Source organism: Gavialis gangeticus, unplaced genomic scaffold (genome assembly GCF_001723915.1).
Source record: "Gavialis gangeticus isolate Ggan-Ray unplaced genomic scaffold, GavGan_comp1, whole genome shotgun sequence".
Classification (NCBI taxonomy): Eukaryota; Metazoa; Chordata; order Crocodylia; family Gavialidae; genus Gavialis; species Gavialis gangeticus.
Window position 1 is genome coordinate 14000669 of NW_017729030.1, and position 22285 is coordinate 14022953.

Genomic DNA, 22285 nt, shown 5'->3' on the forward strand with positions numbered 1-22285 from the left:
AAGGGACACTGCAGAAGTCACCAGAAATGTTTTGTTGCATTCACATTACTGAGGATATTTTCCTGTAATTTGGTTTTTAAAGAATTACTTTGAGTTCCCCGTGATACTTTAACTTTGGTCTAGTAGACTTAACTCAGGCAAAACCTGAGAAGATTTCAATAAGAATTTAACATGAGTTAGGACTGTGAGATTAGGTTCATGGCCCTATATTAAACTTGACATATGCATTTTACTGACAGCATAAAGTAGTGATAGATTCACCTCAACATTCAGGTGTTAAGTCAAAGTGCATGTGAACTGAACAGGTCCTTAGACTGTGTAACATTCTGTATGGATTTAAGCATTTCTTGGTGCACTAGCTGCCAGGTTGTTAAACACTTTGGGTGCCTGTACAGGAGCGCCGAGGCTGTGCCAATGCACTGTGATTACTCAATTAATCGAGCCTGCGGGAGCATGGTAATTACTGAACTCCAGCCAGCCTCCACATCTCATGTATCAGCGTCCCTATGGTTCAAAATGGTGGTGGGGCGCTTTAACGAAAGCGCGTTTGAAGAGCTTTAGATAAAGCGCCTCCACTGCCATTTTGAAGCACAGGGATGCTGATACATGAGATGCTCCAGGCACTTTAATTACAGCCCCCCCCCCATCCCTCCCAGAGCACATGTAAAAGCATCCTGTCTAACCAGATTAGACAAGGTTGGGACAACACAGGATTACAACACCAATGGCTTCTCTACCCTAGTACTCCAGTTGTTACTAACTATCACTAGTGAAGCTGGAATAGGCATAGCAGTGATGGGAAATATTAAGAGAAAACATTCTTGTATAGACTGCGTTTTAAAGTCGTCTCCTGCCTCTCTTCTTGTCTCGGTCCATTACCTTTATGGGAGATGCTGCTTCTTTCTTCCCGTTGTGGAAGAGAATCCCTCCTCCCTCGAGGTGCAGGCAAAGGTGCGATTACCTGGCCACCTCACACTTCCAGCTATTTCATTCCACTCACTGCTGAAGGTAGTTTATGGAGGAAAACTGGAGCATTTTTCCTGGTGGTAGGAAGCTGTAAAGCTGAGGCCACTATTAGACTGATATTTTGAGGCATTCATTCTTATAATTGAAACCTGTTTGGGTAACAGATATTGATGAATGCAAGCTGGGGATCCACACATGTGGGGAAAATACTATCTGCATAAACACTGAAGGAAACTACACCTGCATTTGCACCAATGGTTTGTTTGGAACTGGGGCTGACTGTACTGGTGAGTAAAGCTAGTAAATGAGCTAAATAATGTGGTTCTTGATGAAGGAAGATCGAGTGCTGAGACAGATTAGTTGCACTGGGAAATTCAAAAGTTGCTGAATAATAATACACCAGGCAGCAAGTGAATCTAATTGGATTGGTTCTGGATGCTGCTGTTTTGCAAACTGAACATTCCTCTGTAGAGATGGGCTGAGGAGACCAGGTTTCACAAAGCCTGGGATTTGATTCCTTTTGTTTGAAGCTATCGGCACTGATGATCAGATCTTATTTCCATTCTCTAATTTTAATAATGTGTAACTAATGCTGTCTGTAGTCTTTTTAGGGGTAACACTATGCTCCTTTTCTGAGGTCAGCTCAGATTCACTGTGCTAAGTCACTTTTCAGGCTATCCATGGTTTCTGACCTTCTGCAGAAGGCCAGCAAAAGTCTGGCATATAATTTCAGCTACCATCCCTGCCCCCCAGAACAAGCAGAGTTTCTTGGCCAGATTTTCGTGTGAGCTCTGTTCCCACTAATTTACCAATATAAATGGCCAGATTTGCAGAAGAGCTCTGTGTCTTGGCTGCTAAATTGTTCAGAGAATCTGGCCATACATTTCACAAAGGGAGCCGATAAAAGCTGAACACTTCCTAATATGTGACCCTTATATAGCTGGGTAAATGAGAGCTGAGCTGTTTTGAAAAATATGCAACTAAATCATTCATTGTTTTTGTGTTGGCACTCTACAGCCGTTTTGCTGGTATGCCAGAAAAAATTGTGTAAAACTATCAAAAGTCTATGCCTACAGTGACCTCAATGAAAGTTTCAATGTAGGATACAGTGCAGGATCTCATCCCCTCCTTCAGGGATTTAATCTTTGAGCTGTAACTGAGAAACTTTGACTTGAAATAACATCTGATTTAGGAATGGTGTTTTAAAGACTTCAAATTGTCAACTTGCTCTAATATGTTGGTATGTTCTAACCTGCTATTTTACATGCTTATTTACTGCGAATATTATTGTCACCCTTTTTAATCACACATGGAGCCCAAATGTAGAAATAAGTTGTTTCTTTCCATGTATGTTCTATGTCATGACTACTTTCAATTTAAAAAAAAAATCATCACTGCTACTACAGATCACAGTGCAAAAACCCTATAGTAAGTCGTAGATGCTATCAAGAACCTGTGCTGAAGTAGAGGTATATAATGCTACCCAATCATATCCTTACACCTACATTAAAATACAAGTGCGATCTCCATGTGTATATGTTATGAAATTAATGTAGGTGAGGAGAAAAGACACAAAAATAAATTAAAACCAGTTCTCTGGCAGCATGGGTACAGATCTGTGTTTTACAAGATGCGCTATGTTCACAAGTGCTTGACAAACTATGCAGCTGTCTGGGCAATGCCTAAATTTATTATAACCCTACTACAACACTTTCCATAGAAAAATAATCTTCACATAGTAAATGAACCCAGAATTGTACTCCTGGCAGTGTAGGTATAGCTTATGTAGATTTATCTGAGCTGGCTTTAAACTGGTCAGCCTATACTGGTACAAGTGTAACAGAAAACTTAATGTGGACTGCTAAAGTAACCCTGCAAGCAGACACTTAAGTGGTTGAACCACATAGAGCTCTGCCTTGCCACAACTATACTATTATTGTTGCTATGTATCTTTAAAAAAGCTCAGGTATGCAAGCTCCAGTGATACTTTGACTCCAGTATAGATTCACTTGAGAAAGAAATGCAGCTTTCCTGTGAAAATTGGTAGGATGAGTCCCTTAGGTGTGAAACACACAGCCAGCCCTATGGAGTTTGTCTAACTTCAAGATATCATTCATGATGGAAGTTCATTATAGTAACTGTAGGTCCCTCTGAGACTGTTTCTGGTGGAATATGACTGTATGGAGATTTAATTTCCCCAGTTGCCTGACTTAATTTTCTGGAAGTTCAAGGGACCTCTGAATCTTTAGGTAACCAGAGATCCAAGGTGTATTGACACAGATGCAGCTAGTATGTCTTCCACATGTATGTGGAAGTACAACCATCCACCCAAGTGAATCTGTTATTTATACACATGGGCTAAGTACAGACAGTCAAAAAGTCTGAGGCTAAATCAATTCAATCTTCACAGGTTAGTTTAAGCTGCATAGATTGAATCAATAAGCAAGTGAACATTCACTTTTGATTTCGGAAATGCAGCCACATGCCTGCAGTGGTCCAGGCCAGAAGCTGAAGGACACTAGAGCACACTTCCCTCCTTGGCTGGAGCAGACAGCTCTGGCTAAGGCTAGCCTGCCCACCCTGCAAGGGGGAGAGTTGCAGGGAAGGTGCAAAGCATCCTGGGATTCTGTGCGTTAATTTGAATGGAGAAGGGATCTGGGTCAGAATTTCAATAAACTGATTTAACCTAAATCAGATATGTTTGAGCCTACTTCCATCCAGGTTTATCTTAAATTAGTTACAGCCATTTTGAAAGTAGTTTATGTGCTCTGAACTTCTGTTGTGTTAGAGATTTGAACTGGTTTCCAGTCACTTATACTGGTTTATGTGTAACTTCTGTCCATAGTCATGTACACATCAATATACTCTGTTATTTGAGAGGGATCAAAGCAGACCAAATAGCATGTATAAAGCGTGGTATCTCATCCAATGGCCCTTACCTCCTAAATCTTGCTGACTGGTGTTTGACAGGGCTATGTTAAGGTAACAAAACAGCACTGTAAACTACAGTTCTGTCTTTATCATGTGTTATGTTCAAATCACAATCTGTTAATTGAGATGAGTGTCTTACTTGTTTCCTGAGGTCTTGTAGCAAGCCATTTTGTCAGTCTAACCAATCCCCAAGATATGCATGCATGTAAATCCTGTATTTCAGAATCACCAGTGCCTTCTACTCCTAGTACCAGGGGTATTGCCACTCCCACTGCGCAGGATGAATTCATAGGCTGCCCATCGTCACACGACTCCTACTGTCTCCATGGGGGAATTTGTATTTATGTTTCAGATCTACAAGACTATGCATGCAAGTAAGTACAGACCTTTGTTTCATCTGTACGAATGAATAGCAGATATCGCCACGTGCACTTGGGAGTTGGGCGACATGACGTTTGAAGTCTCTTCTAACCCCAATTCTGTTTCCCCCTCTTAACAAGCAATAAAATATTTTACTATATGTTCTGTGCATTACTGATCATTGCAACTGTTGTCTGAGCCTGACCTTTATTCAGTTCGCTGGTGGTCATTATAGTTATGAACATTCGAGTCAAAAGTAGCATTTAATTTCTTGCATGAGTACTTGATTCTTTTGTATGTATTTGTTTCAGAATCTATGTAAGGTAAGTGGCCAAACACAGTGATAATCAGGGCTTTGTGGAGTAATGGCTACATAAATAGTTATTCCTCATTTCTCCTTCTGCACATATGTTTTTATGTATTTATTAGTAATAATTATTTAGCTGCAATTGCCACCCATACACCTGCTGTGACCCATCTCTCCCTTAGCTGTTTTGCTTGCTTCTTATGTTTACGACTGCTAGTCCTCCATGATACTGTGTGATACAAGTGAATACCTATGTCTAGACCCTGTCTGACTGAGGCCAAGGAGTGGGGAATCAGTCGTTAGAGACCTAACAAGTCTTGTCTCTTGTAGGGGAATCTGCTTGAAAGTACCCAGCTTAGTTACAAGATAAGATTCCAAAGGAAACCTAAATGATGTAACTAGGCAGCCATATGACTAGATTTAAACATTTCTCCAAAACCACGTAGATTAGTATGCACTATATATTGGACCATACAAGAGAAATTAGAATTGCATTCTTGAAGCCTCGTTATAGGTTACTTAAAAACTAAGCATAGACAATTGCGGGACAAATATAGTACCTGTGTCTTCCTCAAGAGTTTCAGATGATCAGTGAGGAGATGTGTGTGTGTCTGTGTGGGGCAGGGAGATGGGTAAGTGGCTATGCAGTAGTGGAAGAACCTCTCATAATGTCAGAAGTATCTTCTACAGCCCTAGCACAACCCTCGGAGTGAAGTGTCAGAAGGTCTATGTACAGAAGGATCTTTTTTTCTCTTATTATTCCTCCTTTGACAACTCCCTTTGTTGCTCTCCAGACACCCCTCTGAGTGGTCATGCAGGGAACTTCATGGATTTGGGCTCTGGACCAGGCTTTTCCTGGATGACCCTTTTAATCTGAAACCATCCTTTTGCTCATCTGACAGACATTCTCTGTGTTAGCAGAGAGGGGCAGGCTGTACCCCTCTGAACCACTTTTGGGTACTACAAGGTTAAAATAAGAAAAGGGAAAGATATTTTTTTTAGTACCCTGAATTGTATCCTATGAAGTGAATGTTTTGTACTGTGGCCCTTTTTGAACAGACAGCTCATGCTGCATGGATCTATAAAGGAAGATGCAATAATATTAGATATTTATGTTCATAACTGATATTTGCTTTCATTTTGTTACAGAAGTGAAAAATCCTTCAGAGCTATATTTTCTCCTTCTAGGGATTTCTATTAGATTTATTGAAGAAATTTCACTTTTTATTGGGTCAGTTTGTATTTTATCCAGAGTTCACCATACAGTGAAATGCCTGCAATGTACATGTTCTTCAAAACTGAAAAACAAAATGGGATGCATTTAATGAATTCAAGTTCCACTGTGCTCAACTATTAGTTTATAAGGCATCCCTCTGCCTTGCCTTTTGCCTGACTTCAGAGTAATATTACCTCCCTCCATATATAATCTGGAAGAGTTTATTTTTAAAGATTATTTTTTTGCACACTAGATGGCAGTATTCATTCACATAGGACAATGGTAGTATGAAATAATATAAAAACAGTTGTGGAGAAATGTGTTATTTAGCAGTAACATACCAAACATTTTAATTTGATAAAAGTGCTCATGGTTCAAAGTGATCTGTTTGGCTTATACAGAATATATTGTGATTCTACATTGCAAACGTTTTGGTATTTTTCTATATTTGAGCATAAGCTTGTCATATTTTTTGACAGAAACAAAGTGTGTGGATTTAGTACATGTTTTAGGACAATTTCAGATCAGGTGCTACAGGCCAAATCCTCTTCACTTCACTTGTATGACTCTAGTAACGCTAGTCATTTAAGTTTGCAAAGTAGGATTCAATGCTACATCATTAACGTTGAGATAATTCTAAGAATGCAATTTACCTTTCACTGTTTGTATTGCTTTCTTCCTTTTTTTTTTTGCATATCACGCAGTTTGGACAATGAAACCAGACTGGTGAGATTCCCTTTTATTTGTCTGTTTCTATAATTTTTGTTCAGACGCTAGTAATGTATTTTTGTGTCTGTTTTCACAACACTGAAGGAGTGCCTTAAAGAGCAAACCAAAAATTGTTGCTTAAAACTAAGGAAGGGCCCAAAGTTATTTCTATCAGAGCTTCTGCAATGCCTCTTTTCTTCTTCCTCCACTGTCTTTAACCAACAATTAAGTTTCAAAATGAATCTGGTTGTCAGTGTTCTTTAATTAAATTATTCAACACGTTCTTATTGCCTTGTCTAGTTTGCAAAACTTTAAGTTGAACTCCCTGTTTCGTAGATGCTAATTGGAAAGCCACGGGGGACATTCTATTGTAAAAAGATCCCCTTCATTATTCAATTCTATAGGGGGGTTTACAGCAGTTTCTGTAGAACCTTTTTTGTGTTGTGCCTGTTATATTCTACAGGAATTTCCCTCAGGATTGATGAATCAATACCAAAGGTGACTAAAACAATGACATTTTCCTTTTCTGTTATTAGTCAGTAATCTCATTTGCCTTTGACAGCTGTGTGGCAGGTTATGTGGGAGAACGCTGTCAGTTCAGTGACTTGGAGTGGTGGGAGAAGCAACATGTGGAGCAAATGAAGATGAGGAACATCACAGTTACAGTTTGCATAGTTGTGCTGCTCCTGCTGCTCTTCCTGGGATCGCTTTGTGCCTACTGTTACAGGTAAAACTCCCATCCCAAACTTACGTACCAAGAAACTGCTACCAGCTTTTGCATATTACTAACGGTAAAGTATATTGGCCAGGTCATCACCAAGCATAAATTGGTGTAGCACCCTAGCTATTTTTTCTTTTAAATAATTTAGTCTATGAATTACTCACAAATATTAGGCATCTCTGTTGTTTGTGGTACTCACACTGGTGTTAATGAGAGCTGCACATGTCTAGGGAGGTGAAGACTAGAACTTGTTAGGTTTGAAGAGGATCCATAATTTGTATTGATAAGAGAGTTCAGGAGTCATGTCTTTAATGCATATATTTTCTAGTGTTCTTCTTAAGTACTCCAGTCCTGTAAAGCAACTGGGAGGGCTTTACTTCTTCTCTGACAGCAATCCTTTAGCTTTTTGTTGTGTCTGAGGAGTTATGCTGGAGGAACTTTTTAGCAATGGAAAAAAAGATGCATTCTTCTTTTGCCACCAAGGCTGTTCAGTGATAGCTGCAGCAATGTTACAGATATTAAAAGCAGCAATATCAGTAACACAAGTGTAGCGTGTGCCTGTGGCAAAATTCTTCCATGGATTTTCCATGACACTAAGGAATGGACAGGAGTGAGCTTTCTCTTGGTGGAAAGATTCCTTATGATTTATCTGTTATTTATAAATATGCTCTTCCTGTGTATGATAGGAGGACCCAATGTTGTAGCATACTGATCACACTCAAGTTTCCCTGATATTATTAGGAGCTGACTGTCTTCAGCACCAAATGCATAACTAAGTTGGCGGTGCAAAAATAGGAGTTGCTGGAGGTGTTGACTGGCTGCTATCTCATGCACCACTACTGCCCAGGGTGCAGAATTGCCTGGTTATGCCTCTGCTCATCACCTCATGGTATTAGGCCTCTGGGTAAAGGAATCCTCATGTAAATCCCTGAAATTCAGGGACCTCCTCTGCCAACTCTTCTCTGAGGCTACGGTTTAACTGTGCCATGTGTTAGTATTTGAAGAAAAATATCCAGCAGCTAAATCAAGACAACTTCCTGCTGCATATACTAGAAGAAAGGAAATGTACCTTCCTACTCATTTTTTAAAGATCAGTATCCATTAGGCTCAAATAGCCATGGAAGTTACTATAATATTCTTTATTCTTATTTAACAGTTCATAGCATATTAGGCCACAGAGCTGGAAGTGCTGGCACATTTCTCATGTTCTATTGACTGATTTTAGAGCTCTGGATTTAAAGCTAATTGCAGGTTGGTCTGTTCTCCTGACTTGGGATTCAAAAGCCAAATCAGCTGAATGATGTATATGGAATAAATATACGACTCTCAGGTTTCTTAGATTCTTTATGTATCGTGTATTGAAACTAAAGCCAAATATACAGCTGGCTTTAAGGTATAAGAATGCCCATTCACACACTATCATTTTCTTCCTCTTCTTTTTTTTTTCTTTTTCGCAGAGCTTCATCTCCTTAAAATCCCTTTTGTCATTTTGCCCTGATTTACTTTTCTTCTTTAGCAAATGGTTTTGATCAATATAACTGTTTACCTCAAGAGCAAGTTTTCAATTACATGCTTGACTGAATTTGTACTACAACTATTACTAGCCTAACTAGATCAAAATGAAACTGCTGATCTGAAATCCCTATTTAACTGGAGCCTGGAAACCAATATTTGGATTGGAATTACAATTTCACTTTTGCTCATTGCCTAGTATATTTTGAGACATATTGACTAAATTGGTGACACCCTGACCCTCCTCCCCAGATGCAAACTTATCTCTTGTTTAATAGGATTCTTGCCAGAACCTAAATTAGAATATCCATATTGGCTCATTCCAAAAATGTATGATCTAGAAACTACAACAACTGATATATGGCATCAATATGTTCAGTGGATCTAGTCAGGTAGAATAGAATTATTATCAATGATACTCCATAGCTCTTTACATTTCTAAGATGATAGGAGGTGGATAAGCCTCCTGTCCCCCTAGTGAAGCTGGAAAATAATATCCCTCTTTTCCAAAGGGGGAAAAACTAAAGCACACACAAGAAAGGGGACTTGGCTAAGGTCCTAGAGCAAGTCATTGGCAGAGCTAGAATTAGGACTGAGAAGTCTGTGGCTCATAGCCTGTTCTCACTCACCTGGCTCTTCCTGCTTCTTCTCAAAGTTACACACAGAGGTCTCTGTTATTATGTAGACATTATGTGGCATTATTCTGTGGATATAAAGTGTTGACGTGACTAGAGAATTTAGTAGTTCACACTTTTGCATGTCTATCCTTTCTTGGGGCATGCAACAGCTTTCCAGGATTGAGCTCCTGGGTGCCTTCAGCAAACACTAGTGGGGAGTGGCCTTAGTTTTTTAATTAACTTCCTTTGGTGATATGACAGAGACCTGGTTTGATGGCATTTAGCATTAGGTGCAAGACACATCTACTTAACTTCCCTTTTTATCTCTAGGCTGATCAGCAGTTATGATCAGGAGGTACTTATCAATGGTGGAGATGGGTTTTTCTCATCTCCATCAGGAGCCAGTTCTTGCTTCATATTTAACTTATATAAATGTAGCAAAATATGACAATTATTGGAATGGTTCATTTTTCTAATTCATATATAAGCTCAGGATAAAAATGAAGAGGGAAATTTTCATTTTCCTTGATTTAGATCAACTATTAAATTTCATCATCAGGAGAGTTAACCAAAGGCAGTTAGAATCAGCCTCGGTTTCTACTAGAGCTAATTGGAAAACATCCTGAATTACATTTTAAAGAAATGATGATTAAATTAGTTTACATGATTGATGATGTAGGTGTGGTCTATCACATATATATATATTGCCTACAGTCCCAGGCCCTCCCTTATGGATGGTTTTCTGACTTGTCTCCATGTTAATCTGCAGCCTTGTACTGTAGAATTAGCTTCCAACTGCTAAAACAACTGCATGTCTGAACTTTGAAACTGACTACTTAGATCTGTTTACTTGTATCCTAGTTTTGCCTCTTAATGGTATTGTTGGCTCTTTTTTTGAACTAAACAGTTCTTCTCTTATATAATTATCCATGGTAGGCTTGCACCAATTTTAGTTTTTAGAATTTTGAGGACTTTGTATTATTTATATTTTCCTTATAGTATTTTCAGAGGTTAGTCATAGTTTTGTATGAATTACCACACATCAGTAATTGCAGAGATGGATTTCCAGAACTGCAAACACTCAAATGAGTGTGCAGGATAACATCTGGATTTGCTTTTCTGAGATACAAGCACAATTTCTGTGACAAGACACAGTTATACAATTTGCATATGGGTAGCTCTAAATATCTTAATGATGGGAAAAAATGCCAAAATTGTAAGCAACCAAATTTTTCTATCTTAACTGTTCCTTTCCATTTCCTTATCAGAGTTTTCTATTTCTTTTGTAAGCATAGAATCATAGAAAATTAGGGTTGGAAGGGACCATAGGAGGTGATGCAGCCCAGCCTCCTGCTCAGAGCAGGACCATCCCCAACTAGATCATCCAAGCCAAGGCTTTGTCCAGCCAGATCTTAAAAACCTCCAAGGTTCCACAACCTCTCTGGGTAACCAGTTCCAGTGTTTTACTACCCTCCCAGTGAGAGAGGCTTTCCTAATATATAACTTAAACTTCCCTTCTGCAACTTGAGACAATTTCTCCTTGTTCTGTCATCTGCCACCACTGAGAACAATCTAGCTCTATCCTCTTTGAAAGCCTCCTTCAGGTAGTTGAAGGCTGCTATCAAATCCCCCCTCAGCCGTCTCTTCTCCAGGCTAAATAAGCCCAGTTCCCTCAGCCTCTCCTCACAAGTCATGTGCCCCAGCCCCCTAACCTTTTTCATTGTTCTCTGCTGGACTCTCTCCAATTTGTCTACATCCTTTCTGTAGCAGATACCCAAAAGTGGACATAGCTTTTCAGACGTGGCTTCATCAGTGCCAAATAGAGGGAAATAATTACTTACCTCAGTCTGTTGGCAGTGTTCCTATTAATACAGCCCAGTATGCCATTAGCCTTCTTCCCAACAAGGACACACTGTTGGCTCATATTCAGCTTATTGTCCACTGTAACCCCCAGGTCCTTTTTTGCAGACCTGGTGCTCAGCCAGTCAGTCCCCAGGCTGTTCCAGTGCATGAGATTGTTTCATCCCAAGTGCAGGACTTTGCAATTTTCCTTATTGAACCTCATGAGATTTATTTTGGCCCAGTCCTCCAATTTGTTGAGGTCGCTCTGGATCCTAGCGCTACCCTCCAGAGTATCTAGACCCCTGAGCTAGGTGCCATCTGCAAACTGGCTGAGAGTGCACTCCGTCCCATCTTCCAGGTTGTTGGTGAGACCCAGAAACAGCATACTATCCATGCTGCATTGGTACAAAACATTTACCTCTGTACTCCCTGTTGTCAGTACATTCTACTGTTATAAACTCCATTTTTATTTAACCATGAATTTGAAATTAGCAATAATGTATAAATTGATCTGTTTGACAGAAAACAAAATATATCCCTTCATCGGCAAACATTTGCAAAATATATCCCTTCGTTGGCAAACATTTGCAAAATATTACCATTCACCAACCGAGTAAAGCATAAAAGCAAAGCTACATCTGTTTTTTCCAACAGCAGTTAATTTGTCTGAGCTTTTCTTCTCTTGCAGAAGTCAGAACTTCTATAAGAAGAATCTCTATGCAGAAGCGATAAGAGATGCCAGCAGCAGCAGTGCTGACAGTGAGAACGTGACACCTACCAGCAACAAGCCTCGGGTAACTACTTTAATATGGACTGGAGAGGGAAGTAAGAAGGATCAAAGGACATTAGGGATCCACTTGAGATTATCCATCAAATAATTCACATCTTAAATATATTAAATGACTGCTAGAGTCATCAAGTGCTTTGCTGTGAACCCTAGTTCATCTTACCTCATTGTTATCCCTCTAAGTTCACAGCTGCCTGAATGTATTGCAACCATTAGCCAGTGTTATTGTTAGCTTTGAACACAACAGTTGGGGCACTGTGTTCTAAATTAAGGAAATGGCAATGGGATGACATGGCATATCACTGAGATATTTTCACAGGAAACTATGCCCTCCCTTTACAGGGTTTCTTGGAAGCCAAGCATTCTGCATGCTATGTGAGATGTTGAATTTTATTTTGGCGTTTGATGCCACTAAATGCCTTTGTATCAGAAGCAGCCTCAGAAAGAATAATAATCAATATATTATATGGTGACTTTGGTGGAGAGGGAGAGAAAATATAATACATGCTTCTAATCCTTTTGTCCTAACGCAGGATACAAATTCTCCCTGTGGTCCATCTCTGTTGACATCTCTGGGGTTGAATTCACGTCTGAGAAAAACTTTGGCCCCGTAAAAACACCATTTTATAGGTCTGATTAGCCTGTTTATAATGTTTGTTTTAAACTATTGCCTCAAATCTGTAAGTCCAGAGAGATTTCAGTGTCTTCATAGACTGATATATCTGTGAAGGGATGAAGCATTTTAAAGAGCATGTAATGCGTATATCCTGAACTGTGGCTCAGAATATTTTTAATCAATGCCAGAATGATATTTTACAAATGGACTGGCTCAAAGGTCTGGCTGTATTTTTAACTGGGTGGTCATAGAAACATGCAATCAAATATATGCAAAGAGTATTAAATAGACTTGCCTAGAGTTGTGGTATGAAATAGTTCCTTAGTTGATGAGAACTCCTGCTCCTGTGGACCTTTTATTACCAACATTTCAGCTGCCAAGCCAGTCAGCACTTTGTTCCGGCAGGTATCAGATAACAAGTATGATGGATCTTAGCCATGCCAGCATTTGTTCATGGGGGAGAAGAAAAATAAAGTTTGCAAAGTATCTAGTGCTTGGGAAATCAGAAACATTTGTTGGAACTGAGAACAGCGTGGTGGCTTGAGTCTGTGCAATAGGAGGCCTACAGCTGATCAACATTGCCCTCACTAGCAGTTGTCACTGCAATTAATACCAACAGCTAATGACATTTTTATTGAGTATGGGTGTAATGAAGCAGCTAAACAGCGGACTGAGACAAAATTGAATCTGACCAACTCAGCTGTTATATACATTCTAGGGAAGAATGGCACCACCTGCATTTTTATCTTAGGGCACTGTAAAATATATATTAATATAAGTAACTCACTGCAAATGACTTGTTGCTGGCTCAGATAAGCAATCACTGATATTTTGTTGATTACTTTACAAGTAATTGATTACTTCGGATCATGCATGAAGTTTTTTCAGTGGAGATGTAGTGAAGAGAATTAAATACCATGGGGTCTTCACAAGCACTTGGGACTGGAATGGCATTATTGCCCAGAAAAGGAGTGGGCAGTAATCCATTTCCACGGTTCACTTAGAGCAGTGATTCTCAACTATGGTGCCATCACACTGAGGTGCTTGAAAACCTTTCAAGGGTGCAGCAGGGTGCTTCACAATGCTAGCACTGTTAGGTTTGCAAACACAACTCACAAGAACCCAGAGATTTCAAATAGGGATCCCTACTAGTGGCCTTTCTGAGTTTTTTGCTACAGAAAATCAACTCTATTATTTTTCTGTAGTAAAAAAAAAAAGAAAACTGGGAGCTGGCATTTTCTGAGGGGTACCTCAAGCCCATCCAAGGGTACCTCAGATCTATCCAGGGGTGCCCTGAGCCTCAAAAGGCTGAGAACCATTGACTTAGAGGCTACTCCTTTATCTGTGCTTATATGAAAATCAGTTTGTGTAGCTAACTAAGGGATGAACAGATGAAACATTTAGACCAAGGTAAAAGTGGGGAGAGGGAAGGATTTAAACCATGGTAGCTAATTGAAGGTAACTATTTTGTATGTCCATTCCATCCCACAATAAGTAGAAGTTAAACCAGGGCAGTTTACCTATGAATGAAATGATCACTAAATTACAGTTATTGAGCTTTCACTTATGGCAGGATAGAACAGAAACATGAAACAGCTATAATGGTTCATCTTAATAAGTGGTAAATCCTTCTGCACCCTTTTAATTCAGTAGGACTGTTTGGTGTTCCTGCACCCAAAGTGAAGTTTAGGGGATGGGATCTACACTCTTATTTCAAGGCTAACTGCAAGTTGGCTTCCATCCTTCTATCACTATTTGGTCATGTCTTACAGCTCACATAAACCTGATGAGTTTGCAGGTGTGCAAAGTGTTTAGTGTTTTCCCACCACCTCAAATCATTTGCCATATAATCAGGGACCAAAGCTACCCCAATAATGTTTTCTTAGTGTTTTGTCACCTGTGAGTTATGTATTTTTCTTACACAAGCTGGTGCTGCTTCAGGGAAGGTAGAAGATACATGGGAAGAAGGGGAGAACAAGAGGGTGAGGAACCACCCTATCTTCATTCCAGTGCTTCCCTTTAGGTGGCATCCTAGGGTTCGTGATCTGCTTGCCACTGTTATACCACTGGTTCCAGGCTTGGGAGTGGTTTGGCAAATGTCTGGATAAGCCTGTCCTGGGTATTGAAGCTGTCCTGAGGCCTGTCATCCAGCAATTTTTGTTTCACTTTACACAATTGCAGACATTTTGCAAGGCTGTTGTTGCATCACCTTCAGAGCTCATCATGTCTGTTATAGTTGGCTAGTCTTTTAGGCAAATGAGTCCATGCAAGTAGACCATGCACTATTTTCTCTCTCTCTCTCTCCCTCCCCCTCCCTCTCTCTCTCTCTCTCTCTCTCTCTCTATATATATATATATCTCCTGATACACTTGCATGGTCTTTTCATTAACTCATCAATTTGCCACTCAACATGATAAAATTATCAGCTCATCTCTCAGCACCCTTGTGTACCCTTCTCCCAGGCTCACCTCTGATCATCTTTTCTACCCCTATCAATTTCCCCTTTCTTCTATATTTTTGTAATTTTCCCTCTTCAGTTCACTACCCCTCTTTCTTTTACACTCTCTGAGTCTCACCACCCTATTAAGGTTACTTGGCTCCCTTGAGGCTGCCTTCCCTTTAGAGCTTTTATTCCCACAGGGTATGTTCTGAAAATTGCTTCTTTCCCGGCCTACTCTGAAAGATTTCCACCCCGTTCTGAGCTGCAGCTTGTTTGCTTTGGAGAGCTGTCTCTGTGATAGTGAGCATCTGAAGTATAGCTTTCTAGAGAGAAGAGAGGTGTTACAGTCAGGTTTATAAAGATATCTAGGTAGCTAAAGATGTAGATGGGCACCTAATAGTATTTTTAAAAAGCCTACGAACATTTATAGATGAGCTCCAGGAGGCAGGGGGGTGCTTCAATAAGCAAGCTGCATTAATTAAAAGTGCCTGAGCATCATGTGTGTCAGTGTTCCTGTGCTGAAAAAGCAACAGCGGGGCACTTTGAACTAAAGCTCATTCTACATGCTCAAAGTGCCCCACCTCCCTTTTTCAGTGCAGGGATGCTGATACACGTGATCCTGGAGGCTGCTGGAGTGCATTAATTTCTGCGCTGAAGAAGACTCCATTAATTGGGTCTGCTCCAATGTGATGGATTTACAGTGCATTGGAGCAGCCTCCCAGCATGTGTCGAAGTGCCCTAAGGGCTTAATTCTGAAATCAATTGGAGTTAGGTGCTGGGATCATCTCTGATGGTTTCTGTCTGCATTTTGGGTGTGTAAATACTTAACAAAATATGGATTCAAGCCCTTCTAGGAGGGCAGAGCCTCTGGGTGGGTTTCAGGTCCAGTCTTTTCAAATCCTGAGAGGCTGAGTGAAAAAGCAGAATCTTGTGCATGGGATCAACATGCAGGGAGTATGCTGGCTAAATCTTGCATGTCAGATACAGGCATGTGCTGGCCTCACCACAGACCAGTGATCTAGTGCACAGCGCCATGTCATTTGGCCCACAAGGCTCCCCACAGTCCAGAAATTAGGAAGCAGGGGAGCAGCAATTGACACTGCCGCTACTCCCCTGCTGTCAAATTTCTGGACCCACAGGGAGTCTTGTGAGCTGGATATGGAACTGTGGGCCAGGGCTGGAGGTTGGGCACCACTCCTCTAGGTCATCAGCTCATTTCCTTACTTGAAAGGGGAGAAGTCACTCCAGAAGAAAGTAGGCATTTTGCTCTACCATGCGGGCTGAGTATTTTGCTACCCAGGCACAGTGGAAGGGTATGCTTCACTATACATCAAGAAAAATAGCAGGCTGTGTTACAGGAATATTTGTGTTGTTTTTTTCTTGCAGCTCGTTGCTGTGACGGCCTGTAATGGATACAAGGGAGCTAGAGCTGTTGAGTTAATTGAGTGTGAGACAGCAGAGCTAGGACCCTCCTGCATTTCAGAACCTGGTGAGTGAGATTGTTTTTCAGTCTTTGAGAGCCTCTTAAAAAATCCAGTGGCTATGGAAGCAGAGTATGACCTGATGAAAATCTAATTAAGTGAAGCACATTTACATTAGTAGTTAGACAAGGAGGAAAAGGTCATTTCTGGCTCCTAAGCAAGGCAGCTTCACATTTCTGTATCTTCATGGACAGCTTGGAGTTGTAATATAAAATATTCTGGCAAGCACAGTCTTGTTTGAGGTGTAAGCACCATCTTTCTACTTGAGAGAGGGGTAAACAGTTGTTTACATTTTAAACATTTTAAAGTTTACAGGTTGAGGTGGTCCTTAAGTGAGATGCCTACTGCAGTGTGAATATTTCTGTCAGGAGAATCATGAGGGAAGCCTTTTTGAAACACTCCATTAAATCCTTAGTTTCTGGATGAAAAAGTGCATCAGTTTTACCTGCAAACATACCATAAACCTTGTTCTCTTATTTTAACAAAGACCACTTTTTTGATGTCACTGATGCTCTCTCCCAGTGGTTTCATATCACTCCTTTGGGTCCAATAACATTTTCTGTAGTGTTAGGAACACTGAACCTTTTATAGCTATATATAAAAATATAGCTATAAATACACTCTCTGACTGATTCTCCACTAGATTCAGGTGCAGCATTCATAGTTTCATAGTTTCATAGTTAGTAGGGTCATCAAGTCCGACCCCCTGCCATGGCAGGAAAGAGTACTGGGGTCAAACGACCCCAGTAAGGTGATTGTCTAGCCTTGTCTTAAAGGCCCCCAGGGTAGAAGCCAGCACCACTTTGCTTGGAAGTTGGTTCCAGATCCTAATTCAAGTTGGATCTGGATGCATCTCCTTGCTTGCTGCCTTAGACAAGGTGTAAAGTCCCTTACATCAAGAATAGTTGAATTTGGCTCTTTCATGAACCTTATTGATCTAGCATAGTGGTGCTCAACCTTCAGCCCACAAGCCAAATGCATTCAACAGAACCATTGCACCTGATCCGTGGAGCTCCCCATGGGGAAGGAAATTTGGTAGGGGGGGGAGTGGTAGCTATTAATATGTTCGCCCTTCCCTTGCCGAAAGCCCAAACCCCAAACTCCCCACTGCTGGTCACAGCTGGGCTACAACCTTTCCCCTACATCTGGATTGAGGCTGGGCCTTTCCCCTGCAGGTCTGGGTTGGGGTCAAGCCATGGATTCCCTAACTGTTGACTAGGGTTGAATATTAACTGGTGACAGACAGACAACAAGCTTTGTATACTGTAGTAATCTTCTTACTGTTCATATTTTACTCATACCTACAGCAGTGATGAGGGAACCTGATGTTCACAGCAACTATAGTTGACACTCTTAGAGCAACACAGCATGATGGCACCGACAGATTGCTACTAACAAGTGTAGAGTGTTTTTATAAAGATATGGCTAAATTTTCAAAGGTATTTTTAGTGCCTAGAGATGGCTCCTTGTGGGACTTTCAAAAGTGTCTGGCACCAAGCACTTCTGTGCAATTCAGTTAATACATCTGGAAAATGGCAGTGATGCTTATATACTTTTCTTCTAGTGTTTTGAGAAGTTTGGATGAAGGACTATATATACAGAGCATTCTCATTCAGTATTATAGATAGATCTAGTTGCATGGTCTACAGTTAGGGTGCCTTACACTTCCCATTATAGTACCCAGTTTTCAGAAACTTATAATGTTATAACAGATTTAACTATGGGTCATTTTGCATACTAGGTTTTGGGCTTAGGGTGAATATTTTAAAAACATAGCTGTTTCAGAAAATGAATGAGATTTATGAAAAATATGTTGATTTGCTTGTGTTAAAGTAAAATTTTTACATTGTATCATAGAGTAGATCTAATACTTTCAGCCTGGAGCAGAGATTTGAAATTTGGCAAGTAGGAGGCCTTTCAATCAGGGATGTGCCTTTTCTTATTCTGGTGGGGAAAAAACTCTCTCAAATTGTGGCTAAGAAATATGACTTTGAAAAGTCACTTTTAAAAAAAAAATCTCAATAATTTCCTAATTATAGAGTGTATGGCTCTGTGGCCTTTCAGGCTCTTTTAACACTGTTTAGTTTACAATTATATACAATATTAGTAATTTTATTTTATTTTAGTTTTCAGATCTTCTTTCTCAAGGTTCCTACATGTCTTCTTGCTTAGACATTTGAAAGTTATAAATGGCTTTACACGATAGGTTTCTTACTTTATGCAGCACATGTGCAGCCTCCAGCATATGACACAGAAGCAGAGATGTCAGCAGAAGAGGGACGAGAGCAAGGCTGTCCACAACAGCTTTCCAGTGGAAGGGAGCCACCGCAGTCTGGTGATGCAGAAAGGAGCCCTCACCAGCTTCACTGGAACATCAGCTCCGTTCCCTTGTTGGAAAGTGAGCTTCATACCCCAGCATCATCCAGCCTCTTAATGCAGCCAGATTAAGGAATTCTTGGTCTGAGATGAAGGTGGGGTAGAGTGGCTTCAGTGGGAATTGAAGCTTACAGACTACTGAAGGAACATTTTCTTAAAAACTGTACATTAAATGAAACGAAACAAACAAGCTACCTTGCCAGGCTTTCTTCATCATCTCTGCTTGGAAGTATCAGTGGTGAATGTACCACTGCTAAAGAGTCTCTTATATTTTTAATGTCACTTTAAAGGTCAGTACTACTAATTTCAATACCTTGCAACTGAAGGGACACTCAGACTGATACTTATTCATTAGAAACAAATATCTTCTAGATGATTTTTGCTGTAATTTGGGATATTTTGTTCTCTGTTTACATGCACAAAACTCATGAAAACAGCTTTAGAGCAAGGACAACCAGGATGGAAGTGCCTTTCTCTAAAGGAATATGATACAGTAGAATAAGGTAACTTTTTTTTTTATCAGAATACTGTTGAGGGACACTATGGACCTGTTGGTCCTCTTCCCTATGCTTCTTCCTACCAGTGTAACTCTTCAAATTCAGCGGAGTTACATCTGATATATATGTATGTAAGTGAGAGCAGAATGAGGCTCTGTATTTGTAAGACTGTAAGAATGTTTGTGAACATATGGTTCAAATGAGCCTCAATTACACCCAACAAAGAAGGTGCAACCTCAGCGGAGAAAGCTATTTCATTTATTAAATCTTCCTATCTACAATCTTCAAAGCCCTTCAGATCTTTAAATGTTTTGTTTCTGGAGTGAGACAAAGGGCCAAATTGTACACTCAATCCTAGCAGCAAACGTGCTGGAGTTATTCTCATTTTCCAATGGAGTCTTGACAGTAGAGTGAAGTTCATTATGGAGGGTTTGGCATGTGAAAAGTACCAGTTCCCATGTCCAATATATACAATTATTAAAAAAAATTAAGATCCAATTTGGATTAATTTCCATGTAAACATATACAAGGATTTTTTTTTAGTTGTTTGTTATTGACATCCAAGTAGCTACACTTCACTTCTTATTTACCAGCTAAGTAAAACTAACATACTTACAAAGCTCTTTTCTATAAAAAGTTGATTATGATCTCAAATTATTTCAATTCAAAATTGCTGGGATTGTTTCTAAAGTGTCTGTTGTATTACTTACAATATAAATATTCCTATTGTGAATCCTTTCTCCTTTCATGCAGGCATCTGGGTACTGGCCATAAAAACCAATCCTCTTTTTCTGTGGTTTGCCTGTCACTGATATAGAGCCTCCTCTCTATACTCTACTTATTTGCTCATTACTGGTACTGCCTGCAGTTTCTTGGGCCCCTGGTATACACGTTCTGTGTGAGATGTGATTAACCAGTTAATCACCTCTTAAATAGTAACCCAGCCACACATTCATATAATTAACAGCATGATAAAATGGGAAACAAGTCAGAAAGTTATTCTGCAGAATACGTATAATAACTTTGTGGTTGATTTCCATCAGACCTTAAATTGAAGGTGTAGCAGGATCACCGCCATCCAGCCTGATGCTCACTGTATGATGGGGCTCTGGGACCAGCCCCAGTGCGGTTCCAAGGCTAAGCCCCACATTCAGCTGATTAGCAGTTCACAGACAACTTGCCTTCTGCTAGTATGTGCAGGGGGAGTCCAGGATCTTGATCCTGGGTTCCCTCCACACTGGCAGATAGTAATGGTACAACTGGCATCTGATTCCTGATCCTAAAATCACGTCCCATGCATGTATGGCATGACATAAGATGCAATTGTTCAGATCAGAGAATAGATCCCATTACATCATTAGGTGAAAGTGTGAAAGGTTCAGTGCCTTAGTCTGGACATTGCCTGCAAATGTCCTTGTTGAGATACAGCTCCAATCTTTTTTTATTATTATTCCTGCTAAGTAGGTAGGATATGCTGCCATCTACCATATTTACTTGAATCTAAGACCCTGAATTTAGAACGACCCCCACAATAATTAGATTCTATACATAGAAAATGTATACATTTAGTATAATTTCCATTGTACAGAATTGAATTATTGGAGTGTCATCTTCCATTTATGCTTCCAACTGTTGTAGTGGGACAGGTAATGTGGGGAGGCAGGTGATATGGGGAGATCAAGCAGCTTACCTCCTACTTATCTGCCCCTACTACTTCTTCTCTCTGCTAGCCCACTTGCAGTATTGGGTCTCCTCTTCCCCCTCTCTCTGCTCCCCTTCCTGCCCTCTGCCCCCAGCTTCTTCTCCCCCTTCCCCTCTCCCCCAGAATTTAGGCCCAAACCATAAAATCATTTCAGTTTGAGTTAGGTGCCTATGTAGGAATTAGACACCTAAGAATCTTTGTAGATCTGGGCCTTAATCATGGTCTTGTTGGCCTCAATCAGACCTGCATACATGCTTGAAGTCAAACATGTATGTGTGTCATTGAATCAGGATCAAAGTGTGGATCTAAGCTGTTTGGGGAATATTGAGATTTGTAGGGTTAGACCATCTCTGAAACAAAAGGTGATAGATTCTTCAAATTCTATCCCAGGCTTTTTGTCTATTTTTGTTAACAAGTCTAGTTTCTAATTTAGTAGTTTTCACTGGAGAGTTTTTGAAAAGTAAAATTGTGTATGTTTTTAGTCAAAGGTGCTGGTGACGATGAATTGAACTTGTTTATGTTTCTTAAACTCACATAGATCTAAACACAAATGCTTTTAGTGCTAAAACTTTGAGGAAAATATCTATTTAAATATAATATATTTGGTTTATATGTATGTTTATAACATTTGGGATTTATAAAATAATAAACCCTAATGTCTCCATTGTTTTTATAAGATAGAGTACAAAATGATGCCTTCAGCTCCATAGGTCATGCTTACTGATAACTCCAAAAGGTTTATGGCTGTAAAAAGTAATGTGTATGTAAAACATGAACAGACATCGTGGGACCTATTCGCTTTTGACTGTTTAAAGGGGAGTCCTCATTAATGGAAATCCTCCACACCTCAAGATTTGATCCCAGCCTCAGTATGTTACAAAGTAAATGTTCAGTGGGCAATTTAGGATTTTAGCTATAGAAATCTTATAAACCATGTTAGAAGCTGCATAACTAATTCCCTGTGCACTGCACAGAATATTCACTCATTTCTGTGTGCTTGGAAATGTTTGTAATATGATCTTGTTAATGGTCTTGGGGTAAGACTTGAGTCTCTGAAACCTATGCTCCAGTCAATGAAAATGACATGGCTAGACCTCTGCAGATCACTTTTTGTAACTGATTTTTAGTGATTGTGCATGTAAATCCTGTTAAGGTTATGGGATTTATGCACATGGAGCATGAAAAATATGGGAATAATCTTTGATG

General features: G+C 39.9%; 1 protein-coding gene across 2 annotated transcripts in view; it reads left to right on the top strand.

Moving 5' to 3' along the window:
- Positions 1 to 19840, top strand: part of EGF (epidermal growth factor) — a 128285-nt gene extending 108445 nt beyond the window's left edge. For both annotated transcript variants that reach the window (XM_019521971.1, XM_019521972.1), the window contains 6 exons: positions 1131 to 1253; positions 4121 to 4271; positions 7051 to 7215; positions 11869 to 11974; positions 16410 to 16512; positions 18729 to 19840. In XM_019521971.1, the coding sequence (XP_019377516.1) occupies positions 1131 to 1253; positions 4121 to 4271; positions 7051 to 7215; positions 11869 to 11974; positions 16410 to 16512; positions 18729 to 18952 (872 nt within the window). In that variant the 3' untranslated portion in view covers positions 18953 to 19840. The remainder of the gene's footprint in view (positions 1 to 1130; positions 1254 to 4120; positions 4272 to 7050; positions 7216 to 11868; positions 11975 to 16409; positions 16513 to 18728) is intronic.
- Positions 19841 to 22285: the final 2445 nt, after the last annotated feature.